Source organism: Boeremia exigua (assembly GCF_020726555.1).
Source record: "Boeremia exigua strain MPI-SDFR-AT-0100 chromosome Unknown C7974scaffold_16, whole genome shotgun sequence".
NCBI classification, from domain to species: domain Eukaryota; kingdom Fungi; phylum Ascomycota; class Dothideomycetes; order Pleosporales; family Didymellaceae; genus Boeremia; species Boeremia exigua.
Genome location: NW_025763533.1, coordinates 153,534 through 175,990, shown reverse-complemented (window position 1 = coordinate 175,990; position 22,457 = coordinate 153,534). Strand labels below are relative to the sequence as shown.

Genomic DNA, 22,457 nt, shown 5'->3' with positions numbered 1-22,457 from the left:
TTCTTAGAAATCACAACAGTCGAGTTGGCCCCGGTGACGAACGAGCCGACGCAGAATGCCCACACCAACACAGATCTCCCCAACACAGTAGGAAGTGAACAGAACAGGGCACTTTGCGACTCAGTGGATGGCAGATCGAACTCTCAGGTCGAATGTCGTACTCCCTACGACGACGTGGATAGAGTCGCGCCCGCTGAGGGGCAGATCTTGTTCACCGAAGGGGATCGCGAGACCACCAAGTCCCATATGTCTAGAGAGCGAACATCTGTTTCGTCTACAAGCGGCGCAGAAGATGAAGACATTGATTCGACGACACCTCTGACGAGTACACCACCATCCGAATGTGGGCTCAACGACCCATCAACCGATGTGTTAGCGGGGAGCACTTCAAAAGCTTCGACCGTCCCAGAGCTCTATTCGGAGAACATCATCGCGAAAGCGTTTCGAACCGCACAGGTCGCCATTGGAGCCCTGCCATTCGCGTTCCCTGAAATCGTGCCTCAAGATGCCCAAGCAGACGGAGCCTACAGCTTGCGCGAAGCTGATTTCTGGACATGTGGATTCTTCCCCGGGACCCTGTACCTTCTCCTTGAGCGTTTGGTCAGATTTCCACAGAGTGTACAGCTCCACGATGCGCAGATCCAACGTCAGGCTTTGCGAAGTCAGCTCACCACTCTATGTCGCTCATGGACCGAGCCTATATACGGTATGAAGAACCGCACCGATACTCACGATATCGGCTTTATCGTCATGCCGGCACTGCGATTAGACTGGGAGCTCTTTGGAAATGCGCGGAGCTTGGACTCAATCGTAGAAGCAGCGCACAGTCTCGCGACGAGATACGAGCCATCTGCTCAAGCCATCAGAAGTTGGGACTTGTTGAAGAAGAAAGACATTGAGATTCTGGACCAGACTGAAAACATGATTGTCATCATCGACAGCATGTGCAATCTGGACCTTATGTACTATGCAGCCCATCATGCGCAGGAACCAAGGCTCGCGGATATGGCAACGGCTCATGCAACCACGCTCCTGCGATCGCATCTGCGCCCGGAACCTGATGTGTCATCGTCCAAAGACGCGTACAACGGGCAGTGGTACTCGACATGTCACGTAGCGAATATCGACCCAAGAACAGGGTGCTTGAAGCGTCAACTGTCCGCCCAAGGCTACGCACATGAGTCAACATGGTCCCGCGGGCAAGCCTGGGGTATTCTCGGGTATGCCGAAACGTATATGTGGACCAAAAATCTTTCGTTCTTGGAGGCATGCTGCGGGCTCGCAGAGTACTTCTTATATCGACTAGAGACAGCGCCTTCTTGTGTTGGTACCAGAGGCCGTCATGTTCCTTTGTGGGATTTTGATGCGCCCATTGAGGACGAGAGCAACCCACTGCGTGATTCATCGGCCGGCGTCATAGCAGCCAATGGTATGCTCATTCTATCACAAGCATTAACATCGATCGACCGACCGGCACTATCCTTGCGATATCGTAATGCAGCGCTCAGGATTGTGCAAGACACTTTGGATTTCGCTCTAGCTCGCGAGAAAGCACGGCTCGTATCTGCACCGTATCAATACGTGCGAGCAGAGGAGAGTCAGCCTGGTGTGCGATTCGATGGCATGCTGAAATTCGGCACAGCGAACAACAACAGCCAAGCCAGGAAACGCTACGCAAACCATGGCCTTGTGTATGGTGACTATTATCTGGTCGAGTTCGGGAACCGGTTGCTTCGAATGGGATTGCATTGAAGGTCCGTAGAATCCATAATACCCGTGTGCAACGAGCTCCGAAATGAACAAGCATCCACAATATCCCTAAACCAATGTGCAACAAATGTAGTCGGTAGGATGCTAAGAACACTCGTAGCAAGTCTGAAAAGTTGGTCATATGCTATGGTTGATCAAACTCTCGTCCGACAAATGCTAACCAGTGTTGCTGTATTGTGCGGCTGTATGATGCTGGTACGTGCCTACCAGCCTACAGCTGCAGCATCAAACGCTGCTGTGAACATGCTTCCATCATCGAAGGCAATAACGCGGTCCAGATCAACGAAGCTCTGATCAAGCGATGGGATAGACGTGAAGTCCATTGATTCCGGAGCGTTGGATGGGAGAATTGCGGTGCCTTCGGGGATAAGATGTGTAACGGGTTGGGGAGCCACTGGCCAAAGACTGTATCCAAAGACTGAATCTGAATCAGGGTGACGGTCCTGGATATCGCTTGTGTAATTCATGACATCAATTCGATAATTCGGATCTGTCGAACACTTGTCGTAAAGCTCCTTGAGACGTGAGGCATATTTTCCGAACAAGTTTTGCGTCTGGGACGATACTTGAGCAGATGCGCGCCATCGTAAAGACATCTCATCCAAGCTATGCACAAGTGACCAAAATTCCGCAGGTAACTGGTCTTCTGTCTCATAGCGCCAATGGACAAGAAGAACTCGAGCAGCAATGAATATGCAGAAAGCGTATTGGCTTCCAATTGGAGAATTACTCAATGACTTGCTCAAATACTTCTGAGTGATTGTGGCAATTTCCACGCCTGCCAAATAGCAGGCTTCCGCGCTACAGCCGCTTGGTAGTCGATTTCGAAAACCCCAGTGCAACGGAGGATAAGCGATTGTCTGATGTAGAAGGATCATGGAGGCGTTATGTGTGATGTGTGCAGTCGTAAGATTGGGATCCATAAGTGGAACCTGCCGTGTAAGGTTTGGATTTGCTTTCCATTTTTGTGGTAGTAACATCTTCCAGTGAACCAATCGCAGATCCAACTCTTTGAATCGGGTAAGCCACGAACTTATATCGCCCTGATCGCGCACGTTCACTTTCTGCTGCAAGAAGTAACTCATGACGCGGCTCATGGATTCGGTCGCTTCAATGTTGTAGGCGAATGCACCGACAGTTGACATGTCCGAGTGTTGGTATTGAGGATAAGGCGCACTAGTTGGAGGGTCGCCAATTGTGTCATGAAACTTAACGTTGCTGCTGCCATGACCTGGTGATGGATGACGGGACATAAAATCGATAGGATTTCCAATGCGGCCTTTCGACTTGTCCCAGATTCCAAAATAAGGCGTCGAAACAGGCTCTTCTTTCCTCCAAAGATAGCCATCGCATGGAAGTCTTCGAAAGACATCGTCGGAAGTCAGACTGGTGTTCCAGCCTTGTGTTACTGAGCACAACCTGTCGAGAAGGAATACGTTCCAGAACACCCTCCGTCTTTCTTCCACTTCGGTCCAGTGGACCGCATATTGCAGGGGCGCGAATGGTTGAGAAAATGGTCGTTGCTCGCCTTCCTCTTGCTCTTGTGCCAGTTGCATGTACTCTACGGTTCGAGTCATGGAACCGATGATCGACCAAGCCTTCTCGGCATTTCCGTCTCCAAAATCATTGAACGCTAGGATGATCAGAGCCTGCAGATGCTCGAGCTTAAGACTCCCCATGGCGCTGCAGATGATCCAGTTTCTGGTTTGGGCACGAATGTATATGCCTGCGCCTGGTACGAATTTGTACGCAGCCAACACCATAGAATGGATGACGATCAGCAACTGCTCGCGTTGTGTCTCATCCGCAACTCTCTCAAAGAAACGACTCTGATGTATCATTGGAATCCAAGGATGAACATGTGTGAAGTAGGCAGTCAATATGGGCTCCAAGATATCTGCTGTCGGAAGGGACGGCGCATCGTCCATTCGTGACGTAATGTCTAGGGCGTCATCTTCTCGACGTCGCTTGCAGGTCTGGAAACTCGATTCAGATGTTGGTGTAGACTCGTTCTGTCCTTGGGTGACCAGTTTTGGAAGCTCTCTTGCCAGGAGCGCAAGAATGCTCTGAGCTACTGAATCTCCACCACCACCGACATTAGCTGTTGATGCATCAACGTCGTTACGGGATCGTTTGGTGGATTCCACGTCTCCCTTCGCTAGGCGATGTTCTATTTCATCTGTCATCGTTAGGAAAGAATTGATAAATATTCAGGTGTTTGTTTGCATACCTAGTCTTCTATGTAGGTTCTCGACCGCTCCTGACTTGAGGCCCGGTTTGATTCGTTTCGACTCGTATATGCAGTCAAGTCCTAACGGAGATTCAGTCAATGCATAGCTTCAAGATGTTTGAAAGAGTGTTGCGTACCAGTTTTCCGACAATGCAAGCAGTTCGGGCGATCTCGCGAACAGCGCAGCTTAGCCTTTCGACAACCATTGCAGGCCAGACCTTCTGTCACGGGCTTGGCTTGATCATTGGCCTCAGCCTGGTTGTCTTCTGGAGATTCACTTGGCATGGTCGCGGGACCATGGGATTGTGTCGCATCGCATTGCGACGATATCATCCTTATCTATTCGTCCGTTGTCCGGCTCACATAGCCCGAGCGACCGAGGTGTGGCTTGGAGCATCGTGCATTGTGTGGGGACCCCGCATCTCGCGTGCGGACAACTGGAGGTCTGCGCCTTGGCTGTCTCTGGTTCATCTGAGTAATCGGGGCACAGAGAGACTAGCAGAATGATATGACGCTGGTGATGGAAATAGGTACGTATGTAGGTATGGGGAAGGAGCAGAACTCCGAACCCCTGCCCCGCTGATTGGTGCTAGCTCAAAGTGTTGTTCATGACGTTTCAAGAAGTACTCTTCGGTGTTGACGACCACAGTCCGCCCTTTCTCGTACACTAAGTGTAAATATAGCTAGACGAACAGAGGCTGAGACATACACAACAACTTCGTGCGTGGTCCTTCCATGTTTTCATCTGCCAGAAGTATTGAACCTGTTCAACCTCTCACACAGCGTTGGCAGCCCGCATGTTTTCAATCCGATTTTGGCACCAATGAATTCTGAAAGAGAGCAGTCTCGAGCAGTTTCAGACCGAGTTAAGCTTCCGTTTTTTTAATTGACTGATGACTTTTCGAAGGTATCGCTGATAATCACGCTAGCGCCGGACCCCTGCAGCTACGCGAACATTTTGGTGAGTCGCGTTTTGGGATGCACGACGTTCGAACAATCCATACATGATGGCGCCCATACCGTCAGCGCTCAAATTTGAGCTGCTAGGGAAATGCTCGGTACGTAGTGTACTCAACAACAAGAGTGGTGTCCAACGAGTATCCAGGTCACCAAGGCGCGTGCTGCAACGCTGCATCTACCCCACGGGCCAGTACCCCTCCCTATCTTCATGCCCGTGGCGACCCAGGCGTCATTGAAGGGCCTCACCCCGGACCAGCTCGAGGCTCAAGGCTGCAGGCTATGTTTGAACAACACATACCACCTGTATGGGCACACAGTCGCTTTCAGCTCCCTCTCGTGCTGACACCTCCAGAGGCCTTAAGCCAGGACAGGCAACACTGGATGCCGTAGGCGGTGCACACAAGTTGCAGTCATGGCCACACAATATGCTCACAGGTGCTTGCCCATCTTGAACTCTCCATGATTGGAAGGCGCCTCGATCAACATGCTGACTGCTGCAGATAGTGGTGGGTGGGTGATCCCTCGCTCCTCGTCGATACACGCACCGTAGCTGACGCCCAGAACAGCTTCCAGATGGTATCGCTGCTCAAGCTTGCCAAAGTCACCGAAGAAGGCGTACGCTTCCTGAGCCCTCACGATGGCTCGCCCATGCTGCTCACCCCCGAACACTCCATGTCGCTGCAAAACTCGATCGGCTCAGACATCATGATGCAGCTCGACGATGTAATCGTCACAACGTCCCCAGACCTTGCTCGCATGAAGGAGGCAATGGAGCGCTCAGTGCGCTGGCTTGATCGTTGCATACAGGCCCACAAATACCCCGAGCGCCAGAATCTCTTCTGCATCATTCAAGGAGGATTAGACCTGGATCTGCGGCGACAGTGTACTGCTGAAATGGTTGCTCGGGATACTCCGGGAATTGCTATTGGCGGACTGTCTGGCGGAGAGGCGAAAAGTGACTACTGCAAAGTGGTCGATACCTGTACTGGACTGTTGCCGGAGAAGAAGCCCCGCTACGTTATGGGCATTGGCTATCCTGAAGATCTGGTCGTGTCTGTCGCCCTCGGCGCAGACATGTTTGACTGTGTTTGGCCCACCCGGACTGCCGTGAGTTTTGCATTACGTGAGCCAACGACTCTACTAACAAGTACAGCGCTTTGGCAATGCAATCACCGCCAGTGGTATGCTGAACTTACGCAATGTCGTTCATTCTGAAGACTTTGGACCAATCGAGGAAGGTTGCAAGTGCACCTGCTGCCGACCAACATCCGAAGGGGGACTGGGCATCACACGTGCCTACGTGTACCACGTCACCGCGAAGGAGACTGCTGGAGCACATCTCCTTACTATGCACAACGTACACTACCAGTTGAATCTTATGAGGCTGGCAAGAGAGGCTATCTTGGAAGATAGATACCCACAGTTTCTGCGAGACTTCTTTAGCACGCTATATAGCGGCGAGAAGACGAAGTATCCCGAATGGGCGGTCGAAGCATTAAGAGGTGTCGGGGTAGACCTCATGACGGATTAAAGTCGCTCTCAAAACACATCATAGGTCGACTTTCAAGTTAGATGCCCCAAATGATAACATAGATGACTTCAGCTACGTTGCCTGCAATATTAGCTGTCATTCACCATTCTCAAAGCTTCACCACCAGTGACATAAACACAAACTCGGTATCCCTGATTCGTACAACCGAGGACAGTCAGCACCTTCGACTCGCTCGGTCGATCCTGGGCCCTGACATTACCAGGGTCCGAGCTACTGGCGGGAGCTATGGTCAACAAGCGGGGTACCCCCACATCGTGAACCTCGTCCAACGGCAGCGCATGCTGGTAGGTCTCACGAGATGCTCTCGACGACGCGCAAGTCTAGGCACTGGATGCCTTTCACCGATCCAGTGTCTCTACTCCTGCCCTTCAGCTCCCCACATCCTTCTTGACATCGATTCTTTCAACCCTCAAGGACAGAGCTCTGATTACAAGAAACACCATGGCGCCCCACAGTATAGAGCTCAAGCATCCAAAAGGTCGTGAGCTGCTAGGCGGCGATCTTCTTGCGCAATGTCTGCACCAGCTTGGTGTCCGTACTGTATTTGGTCTGCATGGTGGCCATCTCGATGCCTTCCTGATGGGATGCTCAGATGCAGGCATTGAGCTCATTGATACACGACACGAGACTGTCGCTGTGCAGGCAGCTGAAGGGTATGCCAAGGTTAGCGGTAATACCGGCTGCTGCTTCGTTACCGCCAACAGTGGGTAAGTGGCTTACGTCAACACGGACAAACGGTAGCTGATGCTTGCAGCTTCTGCAATGGACTTCCTGGCCTGGCCACGGCGTTTGCGGATCGAAGCCCCGTCTTCTGCGTCACGAGCAGCCCACCCCTGAGAGACGCAGAGACGAATTGTCTTCAGGGCTTCCATGATCAAGTAGTGCTTGCCAAGCCCGTTACCAAGTTTGCACATCGCGGTTAGTAGCATCTCGCGGACGGCTTGTACCCGATTTTTAGACTGATCCTCTCTCATAGTCACAAACGTCGGCGAGATTCCTCGCATTACAAGTCTGGCCTGGCGCATGGCCAGCTCGGGAACGCCCGGACCGGTTCTTGTTGACTTTCCGATTGATGTGCTATTCACGCCTGTGGAGAAGGAGTCGATTGCCTGGGGAAATGTCACTGGTCCACTTGTAACAATGCCTGGACCTGACCCAGCTGCCATCGATCAGATAGCATCGCTTTTGCAAGAAGCTGAAAGGCCTGCTATCATTGTGGGTACCGGGGCTCGCAGCGTAAGCGATGTTTAGACTTGCACAATGTGTACCTATGAAACTAACTGATGAAATCTAGGCTGTCGATGACATTGTGGCCCTGGCTGATGCTATTAGTATCCCCGTCTTCCATAGCCCAAAGTTCAGTACTGGCATTCCGACAAATCATTCTTTCCATGCTGGATCTGCTCTTAATCTTGGTCTTCTCGCCGCAACTGGCAAGCCACAACCAGATTTGGTTCTCCTCTTGGGTGCACGCACAGGTTTCCTTCTCGGTGGTCGCAGCGGCGCCATAGTACCCACCAGCTCTTGCAAGATTGTTCAGATCGACATCGACGGTACTGAGATAGGTCGCTCGGAGCACGTTGACCTAGGTATTGTGTCAGATATTAAACTCGCCGTCTCTGCACTGAACAGAGCTGTCAGCCAAGACAACTCCAAGTACAAGACGAAAGAGGCGTGGATTCGCACAGCCTTGGGCCTCAAGTCTTTCCGCGCCTCTCACAATGAAAGCGAACCCAAGATCGATGAGACCAACGGGCACTTGCATCCTTACCATGCCGTCAAGAAGTTGTTCCAGTTCATCCCCAACGGCTCGATAATCTGCATCGACGGCGGCGAAGTCGGCGGCTGGGCTCTGCAAAACTTACCCGAAGCATCTGCCTCCCTCTCCATGGTCTGCACCGGCTACCTAGGCTTCCTGGGCAACGGCTGGGGCTACTCTCTTGGCGCCGCCGTCGCCGACCGCTCACGCCTCGTCCTCAACATCCAGGGCGACGGCAGCGCCGGCTTCCACCTAGCCGAGCTCGACACCTTCAGGAAATTCAACCTGCGCGTCCTCACCGTCGTCGTCAATAATGAAGTCTGGGGCATGAGTCTCGCGGGCCAAGACATGATCTACGGCGACACCACCACCGTGCGACCCGCGTCGAGGCTCAACAAGTCTACCCGCTACGACATTATTGCGCAGGGTTTCGGGCTGCCGGGTCTCTTGGTCGACGCCACGGCCTCGCTCCCGCAGTCGCCGCTCGATCCGCGCCGCACGTCGTTCCTAGACCGGGGCTCAAGCGACGAGACGCGTGCGCAGAAGGCGCTGAATGCACTGGGCGACGCGATCGATGAGGTTGTGCAGAGCGAGGGACCCGGGTTGATTGATTTGCGGGTCAGCAATCGACCGCATCAGGATATGACGAAGAGTATGGTCGGTATGACGAGCGATCCTGATGTGATTGTTGTGCCATATTATGACAATCTGCCTAGGCCGTATTATAAGGGTAAGGGGAAGGTGGGAGAGGAAGGGGAGAGGAGGGATAGTGGAGCGCAGCAGGGTGTTGGGCAGGGTATTGAGCAGGGTGCGTATTAAGTATCTATTGGACTTCGGTTGGGGGTAGCGATGTGAGTTCGCAATGCTAAATGGCCCGTTGGCCTGATTGTACTAGCTGATAGTAGTGCTGAGCTGCGATTGTTCTGGTGTAATACGTGACGATGACTTGGAGGACTATAGAGCGAGTGGGTGACGCATCTTAAACTCCTTGCTGCTGTGACACAGTACCCATGTGCCGTAGAGTCTTATCTATCATGCTTTGCTTTGTAATCGTTGATGACGACGATGACATCGGGAAGGAGCCGAGGATCCTCAATCTGTTCTGTTTGAACTGGCGTTACTTTCCGCTGGTGAGTGCCACAGACTGGGATGCTACGTTCGCCAAGTCCGGGTGCCGATTTGTGCATTCGGCCTTCCTGAGCGTATCTGAGGAGGACGATCACGGGTCTCAAAGTCAGATTTGCAAAACTGAATTATCGTACAATATAAATACCGCCTTTTCTGTCCTATGGTAATTGACTGTACAGTCCAGCTATATCCACTGATTGTACCAATATCCTTTTACATGTGCGTTGCGTCGTGGCTGAGGCTGTTGGATCCGGGGCGGGTCATGCTAGTGACTGATCTGGCTTAGCGCAAATTCAAGCCTGCACTTTTGGTTCTCCTTCTCCCAATGAACAGCATCGTCAGCGGTAGCATCCCAAAACGCTACATTCTTTGTTGAATGCTGCAGATTTGCGCGTGCAGGTCGGCGTGAACGTTGTACAAACAAGGTAAGGATGCGAATCGGCTGTAGAGTTCGAAAGCGACAACGGCCAACGGCCCCAGGACTGTGTCAAGATGGGTTCGCGTGATCGATTGCAGCTACAAGTAAATGTGGCCCTATTTACACGACAAGCACATATTCTACACACGCATGTGGCGCTACGGCGTGCGATGCACAGCCTGATCACGCCTGCCTAGGCTGTGCGCCAGCCTGATTATAAGCTGCACGTCAGCCGCAACCCCGCCCTCATCTTAAATCGTTCTCCTCTTTCCTCGACTTTTGTTTCCGTTCTGAGCTCAACGATGCTAGCATCATGTCGAGCGCCTTGTCGAAGACGCCGCCGCCGACGGCAGAGCTCCGTCTGATTCAAGCCATCTCTGAGTTTGAAGCTGATCTCTCGAGCATAGAAAAGGCGAAGTATCGTACACTAAAATCGCAATCGCTTTCAACGGCACCTAGCCCGGGCGACGTCATGTGCCTCACGGCAGAAATTGATCGTCGCATATCAGACAAGTTTAGTGGACGCTGCTATGGCCCTCGCTTCACGAATTTCCTTCAAGGGGTCCAACAATTTGCTGCGCTCGGAGATGTTCTAGTGGGAGGCTCCCAAAATCTCATTGCATGTGGTGTGTGGTCATTGGTGCGCATGTCGGTGTTGGTCAGTACTGTCAATTATGACATTGTCGCTTTTTCGATGGCTAACCCACAACAGTCCATCGTAACTGTATCATCTTACGTCGATAAGTTATCCTCAATCTTCATGGACATTGGCCGCTCAGCTCCACGCCACCAAGCTTTGACCTTACTCTATCCTCAATCGAAAAAGCTACCATCATACCTTTCCGAGTACTTCACTGTTGTCGTAAACTTTTGTCGACTCCTTTTCAAGTTTGGACAGAAATCAGCAGTCCAACAGTTTGCATCAGCCCTGAGTGAATCACGTCTGAAGTCCTTTCAAGTCGAACTCGATCGATGGGCACTCTGCATCAAAGAAGAAACAAGCCTGGAAGACATAAAGGAGGGGACTGGATTCAGGGTTGTGTCCAAAAAGTTCTTCCAATCAACCTCAGACCGGCAGACGCGTCACACCAGGCTCAAAGTGCTTGATTATTGCTCCACATACGACCATGAGGTGACGTGGAAGCAGATCAGGAAAGCTGGCAACACATCATCTTACATGCAGTGTGCGGATTATGCAAAATGGAGAAATTCAGCGGAGTCAAAAACATTGATATTTGTGGGCAAGCTGGGCTCTGGCAAGTCTGTGTCACTTGCAAATATCGTGGACGACCTGAACCTGTTCGCAGCTCAAGAACGACATCCCGTGGCATTCTTCTTTTGCAAACACGACGTCTCGGCAAGCCTATCAGCGCGAACTATCATTGGCTCATTAACCCGGCAATTGCTGAATGCTGTGCCCGATCTGTCCAAGGTCAGTCAGAGCTGTGAAGATTCCTACGCTACTGGCGACGTCGACAAGGTACTTGACATCCTCATTCGAGCCTTTCCGTCCCATTGCAAAGCATATTTCGTCTTGGATGGATTTGATGAATGCAACACTACGGAGCAGGGGATCTTGATACATGCAATCAACAAAATCCAGACTACACAAAAACTCGTTGTCTGTGTCTCTCAACGCCAGGAGTCAGGTCTTGAGGCGCGATCGGCTGTAGGTGCATTTTACAAACCCCATATGGTTTCATCTATAGACATCTCGTCAGATATCGAGGCATTCATCGAAGCGGAATTGGAGCGTTGTCTCGACCAAAAGCTTCTGAACCTTGGAGATCCGACTTTGATATTGGAAATTCAAACAGCCTTGTCCGAGGGTTCGCAGGGTATGTTCCTTTGGGCAGCCCTCCAAATCCAGTCTTTATGCCTCATGAAGACTGACTACGCCATTCGAGAAGCACTGGCGGACCTGCCCCGCACTCTCTCGGAAACGTTTTCCAGGATTCTACAGAAGTCAGGAAACTCGGATCCATCCCTCCAAACTAAAACGCTACAAGTTGTGCTTGCAGCCTGTCGACCTTTGACAACAGATGAGTTGCGGGAAGCTCTAAGCGTTACACCAGGAGACAGCTTTTTAGATTCTTCGAGAATCTTGAATGATGTCTACTCAGCACTAGCTTGCTGCGGATGTCTTCTCATTGTTGATGAAGAGGAGCTCACCGTCCGGGTCGTACACCACAGCGTTAAGCAGTACATCCTAGGCGAACTTGATATCCCGAAGCGTGTGAGCTTCTCATATCAAGAGGCGCAAAGAACGTTGGCAGACATCGTCATCACATATCTCAACTACGACGTCTTTGGAACCGAATTATCGAACGCCAAGGCTCTACCAATTCTAACGCACTCTGTACCATCTAAGGTTTTACAAACTACTCTGGATTTCTCAAACACTACACGTCAACTCGCTCTGAAGATTCTGAGTTCAAGAAAACAGTCCGCGTTTGACATGAGCAAAACTATCGCAGAAGCATGCGGCCCCTCTCAACCTAAGCCTGAAAACCCATTTCGGTTTTATGCATATGCAAAGACATATTGGCAAGACCACAGTTGGTTTGTGTCAGGTCATAACGCTGCAATGTTCAATCTGTGTTCAAATTTAGTCAAAAGTCGGTCTTCCGAACCCAACAAGGACCAAAATTACTGGGCACATTTCCATTGGGCAGTAGAAAATGGAAATGAAAAACTTAGTGCGTTGCTACTGCAGTTTGGGAACGTCGATACTGAAATAACGAATGAAGATGGACATACACCATTGCTACAGGCAATAGTGGATGGTAATAAGAAAGCGGTCAAGGTGATGCTTAGCGCAGGTAAGTCTAATGTCGAGGCAAGGAGCAAGAACGGATCAACGCCACTGATAGTGGCCACAAATCTCGGAGACATAGACATGGTTAAGCTTCTGCTTAGTATCAACAGGGCTGAAGTTGATGCAAAGAAAGATGACGGAGAAACAGCACTGATAGTGGCAGTGAGTCGCAAATCTACAGATATAATAAAGGTACTGCTCGATGTTGGTAAAGCTGGAGTGGATGAGAGAGACGCCGAAGGAACGACAGCACCGATGAGAGCAGTAATAGATGGACATCTAGGAGTTCTCAAATTACTACTCAGCTGTAGGGAAGCTGATGTCAACATAAAGAATGAAGAAGGGACGACACTACTGATGTTGGCGGCGAAATATGGAGATATGAGGGTCGTTGAGATACTATTTAGTTTGGACAAGCCTGACCTTGAAGTAAGAGATGGCACGGGAAAGACCGCACTGATGTGGGCAGCAGAGCTTGGAGAGATAGGAGTAGTTAGGATGCTGCTTAGTGTGGGTGAAGCTGACGTCAACGCAACGGACTACCAAGGAAAGACGGCACTGATGTGGGCTGCAGAATGCGGTTGGATAGGAGTCGTTAGAATGCTACTTACTACTGGCGAAGCTGACGCCAACGCAGTAGATAATAAGGGGAAGACAGCGCTGGCATGGGCTAGATCCACGAGTCAATTTGCCACCATCCAGATGTTAGAGTACTATTTAGCTTAGAAGTAAAACAACAACAAGAGGATCTTTCGTTATCCAGGACCTTTTTCAGATTCACATGATCACATGATTCACATCGGTGAAACTATCAACTGACCCAAATGGAAAATAAACCCGAATGCGAAGGTAAATAACCACACTCAAACAAAACCTACTCAATGCTCACACTCACTTTGCTTTTTATCACTCATCAGCCTCATTACCTTCATCTTTTTCGCCGTTACTGATGACAATAACCAAATTGCGCTTCGGGACTCTAATCGCTCTCCGTCGTACCAATCTCATCCGTCTCACTGAGACTACTTTCCGTCTTGTCACAGACGACTCGGCCTTTGAGGCAGTGGCTCTCAGTCTTCTAAACGCACATAAACTACCTTGACGCCTTCTTCCGCCCCCCCTTTTTTTTTGGTTATGCTCGATGCCTTGCCGCTGCTAGATGGCATTATCCGCAGACGAACATCCTCCGAGAAAGAATTATCTGCGCCTCCAGAAACGTCCTCCACACCTCATTGACGGACCGGCGGTCCCACTCGCACTCGTCGAGGTACGTGTTCATGATCTGTTTGCGCGCCCGGTCCTTCCAGTCCGCCAATGCTTTCTGACCCTCCTGGCTATCAGTAAGATTGAAACAATCACCTGGGTTCCCGAGGACGTTTTTCATCGTGTAATGCCTGCAACATAGCGAGATAAAGGCGAGGGGCCACGGGTGGCGAAAGAGGTACGGGCAATTCCGCGCCAAATTCTCAGCGCCATCTACGACGCGCATTTTCTCCCAAGTATCCATGGCTTTGGAAGATCCTTCTACAAGATTCACGCCCCAGACTCGTCGGTCGAAGATGGGCTCGATGAATTCTCGCGCCGCCTTGCCTTCGGGAGGCTGGAGCTGGTGCACAGTAGATCGATCATCGATTTTGCCGTTGTATTGGACTAGGATGTCTTTGTAGGTTGATTGGAGAATATCAAGGTGGCCGTTGACTCCATGCCGCGAGCATTCGATAAAGATGCGCTGCATAAGTCCCGCAGCAGAGATGGTCCAGTTGGTCTCGTTTTTTCTTGCAAATTTCTTGTACTTAGCGCTGTTAGCTGCCCCGTCGTAGATCTCCCATTCATCTTGCTGAAAAAGCTCTGCTGCGAGAGTTTCGACCGTTCGACCTTTATTTTCCAACCCAGGGTTCATGAAATTCCAATACATCTAGCACACGTTGTCGATCAGTGTGTGTTCGTCCTTGTTGATTTTCCATTCATCAATCTTCTGTTGACAGACTGATTTTGCCTCGACCCAGCTCGGGTACCAGTCGACCAGGTACAAAGATTGGCCCTCAACATCTCGTTGTTTGAGGATTGTGCAGGCTTCGGGCGTGTCGCTGATTTCTGGCTTGAGATGCACATAGCTCTCGTCCTCGAGTGCTAACCTTGCCCTCCTCTTTGAGTGATGCCATTCAACCGCCTCTTTCGCTCTAACCTTGTGAGCCACTGACACCTTAGACCAGCCTGGAGTTCGCCTTTTTAAGTTCTTCTTACGGTCTACGTCTGTAGTCTTGCTTTCGACATTGGCACTGCGCTTTCCACGCCCTGCCCGACCGCTTCTGGGGATAGCCTGTCCACCAGACGCTACATCGGCTATCATTTTCATCAACTCATCCAAATTGTCAGGTCGCTTGGGGCGAGAAGCAGTAAGCTTGCGCTTAACACTTGACTCTTTTGGCAGGGACTTCGACGCAACTTCCTTCGGCACAACTTTTCTCGTCATCGTGATTGCGGAATATGGGAGATAAAAATTACGCAGAGCAATTTGGAGAGATTCTCCTGCATTGTGCACGGGAAGCTCTTGCTTAAGTAGTGCCAGATGTGCCGCAAAAGGCAACAATAGAAACGTGTCAGGGTCAATCACGCTGCACCAGATCATGACGGCGTCCTCTTTCGAAACTCTAATAGATTTCTTGTTATTGTAGTCTAGTTCTACTAGTTCGGGGATGCGATAAGCATCAACGAACAAAGAAAGGGCAGGGTACCTGCTTTGTTCAACGTTTTCCATGGCCCCCTCCTTACCGAAATTCGTGGCTTACCAGGAGCGAGGGCTAGGCGTAAGACCTGCGATTCTCCCTGAATGTCCTGTCATATCCCTGAGAAATAGCGCTCCCAGCATGTAGACATGTTAACACCTTCACGTACACCCTTGCGCAGCGATCTGGACATGGCTATTGCGCGATATCGTTGTGAATCAGGAAACGATCTTGTAATATTCTGCAAGTTATTAGTCCCAAAGTTCTAGTATTTTCGCTGCGGGGACGGTAAATTTCGATAGATCGACGTTGGGCAAAGTTCCGTGGTGTTCTTTATTGTCAACAATGGTCTGTGGCGTCTTCGCTTCTTTTTGGGTCGAACGTACGGCGTATACCAGCATAGAGCCTGTGGATGCTGCAAAATCAGGCCAAGATGCATGGCTATGACATAAGGTTGGGCCATGAAACTTCCACTCCAAACCCTTCAGGAGCGTACACAAGCTTTTCTTGTGATGACATTATGCTAATTCTACATATAGATTCTATGTATTCACGCTTGAAACAGTTGTGACGTGATTTCTGTGTACCTCTCGCAGCTCCCCAGGGTTACCTAGGTATTGACGTGTCGCCCGATGTCACAGTGCATTACTGGCTGATTAGACTGGCGGGTGGTACAATCTTTAACCAAGCGTTAGCTGCATATGAGTACAGGAAGCGCATTGTCTCAGGGGTTTGTGCGAAACCAACGTGGCGTAAGGCTGAGGCTGAGCCATGGCGGTTAAAAGCAGGTCCCATTGCGCTCTCAAGTACAGTATGTCAGGGGTGAGTAGTCAATGTGTTACAAGACTTCGCAGCAGCCAGCTGTTAACAAAACATAACCTATAGAGGTATACCAATTATTTTAGCTTTAATGTTAGCACTTTATTGTTTAGTCTAGTGTGCTTTACTATTACTTGTAGAGAGGTGCTGCTAGAAGAAGAATATTTAAGGATGTACATTGATTACTTACCCCAGCTGTACTGTAGATTCGCAAATCTTAGCGGCTCACTCTTTGAGTACCGTAAAAACTGGTCTCTTTGACAAAACGCTAACAGGGTGCGGGTAACTGTGGGGCTCAGCTCAGCAAATAACCAGTGATAGGTGAGATCACTGTGGGGTTTCAGCTAGTATTTATCACGCCTAGAGCACCCTACCTATGTTGAGTTTAGGAGGTCACATTGAGCAGCTACAAGCCGTTAGATTAGGGTCCATTAATACCCGCACCCTGCTAGCGTTTTGCCAAAGAGATCAGTTTTTACGGTATTCAGCTTGCGGTATCATCGATAGAGACGAATACGAACAGGAGCACGTACCGTCAGGAACGGCTTAACGCTGCCCAATACCAAAGTACAGTAGTGCGCACTCACCCACGCTATGGAACCGGAACACCGATCCCCCGCAGACATCAGCTCTACACCACCTGCTTTGACGCATCAGTATACATGCAATTTCGCAGACGCCGCCTTCGAACAACTATCCCCAGGACCCCAGCAAGCCGATTCATGATCCAGATGGTCAGATCATCAGACTCTTGGACACTCAGACGGAGCGAGACGCACTCACAAGCGCACTAACAACCCCACCACCCGGGCCATCGAGCATCTCCACCCGCACCTCCCTCAACAACGCCCCCACAACCCCACCGTGCCTGCTCCGCACCCCACCACTCCCATCCACGCGCAAGCCGTGTGCACTGCGCACCCCCTGTACACGTCGGGCCGACATAGTGTGCCAGCGTGGCATGCATCCAGCAAGTCAAAAGCTCTAGGAGAGTAGTTCAGCTGCTCTAGATTGGCTAAACTCTTAATGGTGACCTATGAGCTATTAACCAGAAGAATACCCCCCTGTAAGCTGCGGGGTCCAGAATGATCGATGAGAAGATAGCAGTGGAGGGTAGGAGATGACAGGCATGTTGACGCAGGAGCATCACTGCTAATATGGTGCTTTACTGGGCCTGATCATATTTGTATTGAGTTCGACCGCAGCTCAGCTCTGTTATGGACGCCACCCTGATCGAGCAGGAAGACTATGCAACGGAACAACTGAAAAAGGTTTAAATTTTAACCTGGGTCTAGTAAAGAGGGTCCGCTATGTGGTATGTGTATATAGATGGCTATGGAACGCCTAGATTTACCAAAATCATCAATTCACCAAGCCAGATTTCTTCTCTGCAACTTGAAAAAATTCTAAAACTTCAAACCAATACTCAAAAAGTCCACCATGAACGATATTCAACTCGCCATCGTAGGTGCTGGACCTCGCGGAACGAGTACCCTCGAACGAATCGTTGCCTCCGCACGCTGTTTTCTGAATCATGAAACAAAGCTTACCATTCATGTCATTGATCGATACCCGGCTGGCGCAGGCAGCGTGTGGCGGGTTGAACAACCCCCCCGTCTTCTTATGAACACGGTCGCCTCCCAGGTCACTCTGTTCACAGATCCGACTGTGAAATGCGTGGGACCGCATGACCTGCAACACTCGGGCCCGACCCTGTATGAATGGGGTAGAGATGCAGATGGCTTCCGATTGGGTGAAAAGGACTATGCCACTCGTTCACAGCATGGACTTTATCTGATCTGGGCCTTCAACGAGATTCGCAGGCGCTCAAAATCAGAATCAATCGTTGGCTCAGTTGAGATCGAGATTAAAGAACACCGCGCCGAGGCTGTTAGATTAGATAATGAAGCGGGAACCACCGGTGATGACTGCAAACAAGCCCTCGAGCTGGTCAGAATGAAACCCTCTGGTATTTCACGACTACTTTTGAAAGGGCTGTCCGCCGTCATCTTAACCCAAGGCCATGTGAGTCGAGAACTCAATATTGAGCAGCAGCTGGATGTGGAACATGGGCAGCAATACCTTCAAACGCGGTATTTTCCGCCTGGCAATCCAGCAGACATCAACTTCGACACCATTGGACATGATGAAGTGGTTTTTCTACGCGGGCTTGGTCTTGTCTTTTTTGACTATGTTATCTTGCTGACCGCTCGACGAGGCGGATGGTTTGAGCGCCAAGCAGACGGCAGATTCAAGTATCACCCAACTGGTTTCGAACCTCAAATATATGCTAGCTCTCGCGGTGGCATTCCCTATCTTACCAAGGGCGACGATCAGAAGACTGCGACTGACGTGTTTGAGCCAAAATATCTTACTAAGGAAGCGTTGGCAACATTGAAAGACGCCAAGGAGATTAAATTCGACGACGATGTCTGGCCACTCATTTCCAAAGAGGTGAAGTTTGTCTATTATAAGGCACTCTTCAGGGAAGAAGGAAAGCAAGTGGATGATAAAACCCTCGCCGACATCATACAGCCTGATGAATCGGATGAGAAAGATCTGCGCCAGTGGGCTACACCTGATAGTTTTTGGTCCTGGTCGCTTCTTCAAGCCCCACATGGGAAAAAAATCATTCACTTCACTAAAGACGTGGAATAGCTGGTTGCTTGAGCACTTGCAGAAAGACGTCCTCGAAGCGAAGAAAGGCAATGTGCAGGGGCCCCAGAAGGCTGCTATAGACGTTTTGCGTGAAATACGCGAGTCCCTGCGCGAGATTATCAGCTTTGGGAATTCAGAAAGAGGCACCTGGAAAAGTTTCACGAAACTCAACGCGTTTCTATCAACTGGACCCCCTCGTCGGCGTGTTGAGCAACTGATTGCTCTCATGGAAGCAGGCGTCTTACACGTTCTTGGCCCAAACTCAGAAGTAGAGCGTGAGGGTGACCATTGGAAGGTTACTTCGAAGAACCCGAAATTTGTGCTGGAAACCAAGACACTCGTCGACGCCTTAATTCCAGAACCGAGTTTGGAGCACACAGCAGACAGCCTCCTAAAGTATATGTATGGCAAAGGCGAATGTCGCGCTCACGAGATCCATGGCTACAAAACTGGTGCCATTGACATCGCCAGTGAGACTTACAACATCATCAAAGATTCCAAGAAGCCTCATCCAAGACGTTTTGCGATTGGTGTTCCTGCTGAAGGCTTGCACTGGTTCACCACTATCCAGCCTCGTCCAGGGGCAGACTCGATCAACCTCCGTCAAACCGATGCGATAGCTCAAGCTGTCTTGCGTCTTGCTGAAAGAGACCACCTTGAAAAGGATTCGGCTGGTAGCTGGGCTGGTAGCTGGGCTGTCCCAGATGAGTTAGAACCTGCTCCCAGTCACCCGAACAAAGCCAATCTTCGAGTTTTCCTGGAGCCAAAGGACCACTCTGTTGAAGGTCACACCTCCACATGCACCCTTTATTTCAACGACCAAGTCATTTGGGGGCCCTCTTCATGTCACGGCAATGCGACTCAGATAAGAGATGCTCTCCAAGCCGCCGACCCCCGTTTTACACTGAAAATCATGCCTAAAGCTAAGACTATTGAAGGTCACGCTGTGACAATCAGTGTCATACGTGGTGACAAGCTTTATTTGCATCGACTCAGTACTCATGATAACATGTCCGGTTTATGCGATGCTATTAACCGCTGCGTCGGAAACATGGATGGGTGAAAGCCCTCAGTACCCAAAATCAAAACGACTTTTGGACGTAGCGTCCGTCACCCATATTTGGCCACCCGAACATAACGATGTCTATTCAAAGATGGTATGCAAGGAGTACATTAGTAGCACGTGCACATGACCCCAGTACCTGCTAGGCTTGTGACTGCCTCTGAAACTAGCTTGGTGAAACTTCTCCTGGAATTAAAGGTTATTACTTGAACAGGCAAACCGAGCATTACGTATGTAGTAGATAGATAAGATTTTAAATTACCTATATGAAACATAGTCGTAAAACACCCTATATTACTTCTTTAGACACAAATTTAGATAGCTACTAGCATAACCCGGCCTTTCTCTGTAGTCCAGCATCTTCTACCTATCGCTCTAGCAAATCTTACTATATAACCTCTAAGCTCTCCTTATTTACACCTTAGCACTACTTCTACTTACCATATGCCACCTAGTTATTATCTGCACGCGTACACCTATCAGATCATAGCTCGTATCACCTGCTCTTGAAGTTGCCAGACGTCACTCGTCTGATGGGCTCAGGAGGCCGACTTGCCCTGATGTTTGGCCAGGCCCCTGGCTCATCCACAATCCCAGCAACGAGTAACCGGGCCATTGACTGTACCATCTACCGAACGATTGACCCAGGCTACCACTACGAGCACCCGCGAAAGCACTTTTGAAGATGCGGTTTCGTTCCTGGAAGCCGCACGGCCGCAGTACATGTGGGGCGGCAACAAGCAAGTTCCTCCAGCGCAGCAAGCAGAAGCGATACGCAATTACGCACTCTGGAAGGAGTTGCTTGTGAAGCCCGACCGGACGTGTGCATAAGAGATTGAGCTTGAGCAGCTGCATCCTCGGAGAGAAGACCTTCTTCGCCAGTTCCGAGAGGCGGAAGAATCCCGCAATGGTGCAGCAGAGGTCAGACATGATCCGTTTCTACTGCAGTTCGCATCCATACCGCAGGATGCAATCGTGGCTTACCTGTTCCTTACCTCGGACGGCTGCTTGGTACTAGGCCATAGATGAGGTTGCTGTCAGAATAGGTGCGTTCTGCCCAATGGCTACTCCAAACTCTCTGGAACAACACATAATGATGTACTTCCGTGCCATTGAGAGCGACGTTCCAGGATTGGTTGACTTGATCGGCGATTTTCCGAGTGGGATACTCATCGCACCACTTGCCAGCTGCATTGACAAGAGAGCGCACGTCATCTTCGTAGCATCTGGCGTTCTGACAAGGATTCCATTCGGGGCTTTAAAGTACAAGGGCCAGTACCTCGCGCTGCAGAAAATGGTGTCCCAGGTCCCCAGTCTACGAGCCCTGCATTTTCTGCACCAGAGACGCTCGTGCAGCCCCGAGCCGCGTAGACTGCGGCTCAACGCTGTTGCCCAACCTGGAGCGGCAGGAAACCAATGGCTCCCCATGGCTGGGCTGGATGCCATGCGGATCGCCAACATTGGCGGGTCGGCACTGTGGACTGAGGAGGTCAGTCAGCAAGGATTCCGCGACCTAATCCGAGATTCCGATTCCCTACACATTTGCACGCACGGTCGCTACGATGCTGACTTTCCATTCAATTCACACCTGTTGCTCAAAGATCCTTTCAGAGTTTTGGATATGATGGCAGTACAGTCTGAAGTGCTGCTGGTTACCTTCCGTGCCTGTCTCAGCGGTGTGGGTCGCGCATCCGACGCAGGAGATCTTCAAGGCTTCTCTCACGCCGTGGTGGCCGCGGGTGCAAACTGCTATCTAGGAGCGTTATGGGAAGTCAACGACGTAGCAACTATGTTGCACATGTCCATGTTCTACAAATGCCTCGTCCAGGCTCAACTCAGCTGCACAATAGCGTTTGCGTGGGGCGTTGCCACGAACTGGCTGTATCAGCTTTCCGTGGATCAAGCCATCGAACAGCTCAGGAAGTTCATGCAGCTCTGGGATCAATGGGCACACAACGGAAGAAAGCCAGCTGATCTGACGGGAAAAAGCGCGAAAAGGAAGTTGCCAAGGGTCATCACCGACTGGGAGCATGGTAAGAAAGTTTTCGATTCCAAGAGTCCGCGCATATAGGCTCCGTTTATGCTGGTTGGCAATGCTTCTCGGCACGTTGACATATCAATCCCCGACGGTAGTGGGTTTCGCCCTGAGAAAGTCCTGTAGAGCAATGAGGCTAGTGGAGTACATACCGACTTTCACATCTGCCGAGGGAGCGCCTGTAAGTGCGATATATTTCGCTCCTTCCTCCCAGAGAAGAGCCCACTTTCTCCAGAAATTCCGCGGACTGCGAACACCCCCTCGGTGCCTCCGCCTCCACCAGCCGCATATGCAACCCCAACAGCTAGGTGTGCATCCAACCCCACCAACCGCCCTAGCTCACTCCCACGTCCCCACAGCCACAACATCCACCAGCACCGCCCTCGAACGTCCGCAGAACCCTACCACCCGGTACGCTGCGCACACGTCCCAGGTACTATGCCCTCCAGGAAGCGGTTAGCACAATTCTATATAGACATAAAACGTATGCAAATCAAATCAAATCCCCGAGGTCACGCGTA

The 22,457-nt window shown here is 50.7% G+C and overlaps 8 protein-coding genes across 8 annotated transcripts; 6 read left to right on the top strand and 2 right to left on the bottom strand.

The window, feature by feature from the left end:
* Positions 1 to 246: 246 nt before the first annotated feature.
* C7974DRAFT_323545 (Six-hairpin glycosidase-like protein) lies at positions 247 to 1,752 on the top strand (the record flags this gene model as incomplete). The annotated part of the gene is made up of 1 exon (XM_046138908.1): positions 247 to 1,752. One exon carries the CDS (start codon positions 247 to 249, stop codon positions 1,750 to 1,752), a length of 1,506 nt encoding a protein of 501 aa, XP_045990883.1.
* A 221-nt stretch (positions 1,753 to 1,973) lies between these two features.
* C7974DRAFT_323397 (fungal-specific transcription factor domain-containing protein) lies at positions 1,974 to 4,285 on the bottom strand (the record flags this gene model as incomplete). Its single annotated transcript, XM_046138896.1, has 3 exons — positions 1,974 to 3,949; positions 4,001 to 4,081; positions 4,138 to 4,285. The coding sequence occupies 3 exons, from the start codon at positions 4,283 to 4,285 to the stop codon at positions 1,974 to 1,976; spliced, it is 2,205 nt and encodes a 734-aa protein (XP_045990882.1).
* Positions 4,286 to 4,554: 269 nt separating this feature from the next.
* On the top strand, positions 4,555 to 6,597 carry C7974DRAFT_406412 (queuine tRNA-ribosyltransferase). Its single transcript, XM_046143144.1, has 7 exons — positions 4,555 to 4,720; positions 4,793 to 5,058; positions 5,106 to 5,263; positions 5,313 to 5,395; positions 5,461 to 5,470; positions 5,527 to 6,067; positions 6,114 to 6,597. The coding sequence occupies exons 2-7, from the start codon at positions 5,005 to 5,007 to the stop codon at positions 6,489 to 6,491; spliced, it is 1,224 nt and encodes a 407-aa protein (XP_045990881.1). The 5' UTR covers positions 4,555 to 4,720; positions 4,793 to 5,004; the 3' UTR covers positions 6,492 to 6,597.
* Positions 6,598 to 6,719: 122 nt separating this feature from the next.
* On the top strand, positions 6,720 to 9,260 carry C7974DRAFT_406404 (acetolactate synthase I/II/III large subunit). The gene is made up of 4 exons (XM_046143143.1): positions 6,720 to 7,219; positions 7,267 to 7,430; positions 7,489 to 7,748; positions 7,807 to 9,260. Exons 1-4 carry the CDS (start codon positions 6,954 to 6,956, stop codon positions 9,088 to 9,090), a joined length of 1,974 nt encoding a protein of 657 aa, XP_045990880.1. The 5' UTR covers positions 6,720 to 6,953; the 3' UTR covers positions 9,091 to 9,260.
* Positions 9,261 to 10,130: 870 nt separating this feature from the next.
* Positions 10,131 to 12,374, top strand: C7974DRAFT_323779 (uncharacterized protein; the record flags this gene model as incomplete). The annotated part of the gene is made up of 2 exons (XM_046138923.1): positions 10,131 to 10,457; positions 10,530 to 12,374. Coding segments are annotated over 2 exons (2,172 nt in total), but the record flags the coding sequence as incomplete, so codon positions are not given.
* A 1,132-nt stretch (positions 12,375 to 13,506) lies between these two features.
* C7974DRAFT_445753 (uncharacterized protein) lies at positions 13,507 to 14,550 on the bottom strand (the record flags this gene model as incomplete). Its single annotated transcript, XM_046145564.1, has 1 exon — positions 13,507 to 14,550. One exon carries the CDS (start codon positions 14,548 to 14,550, stop codon positions 13,801 to 13,803), a length of 750 nt encoding a protein of 249 aa, XP_045990878.1. The 3' UTR covers positions 13,507 to 13,800.
* Positions 14,551 to 17,759: 3,209 nt separating this feature from the next.
* C7974DRAFT_406401 (uncharacterized protein) lies at positions 17,760 to 20,135 on the top strand. Its single transcript, XM_046143142.1, has 2 exons — positions 17,760 to 18,777; positions 18,839 to 20,135. Exons 1-2 carry the CDS (start codon positions 17,804 to 17,806, stop codon positions 19,899 to 19,901), a joined length of 2,037 nt encoding a protein of 678 aa, XP_045990877.1. The 5' UTR covers positions 17,760 to 17,803; the 3' UTR covers positions 19,902 to 20,135.
* Positions 20,136 to 20,994: 859 nt separating this feature from the next.
* On the top strand, positions 20,995 to 21,972 carry C7974DRAFT_418759 (CHAT domain-containing protein; the record flags this gene model as incomplete). The annotated part of the gene is made up of 1 exon (XM_046144180.1): positions 20,995 to 21,972. The coding sequence occupies one exon, from the start codon at positions 20,995 to 20,997 to the stop codon at positions 21,970 to 21,972; it is 978 nt and encodes a 325-aa protein (XP_045990876.1).
* Between the last annotated feature and the right edge of the window lie 485 nt (positions 21,973 to 22,457).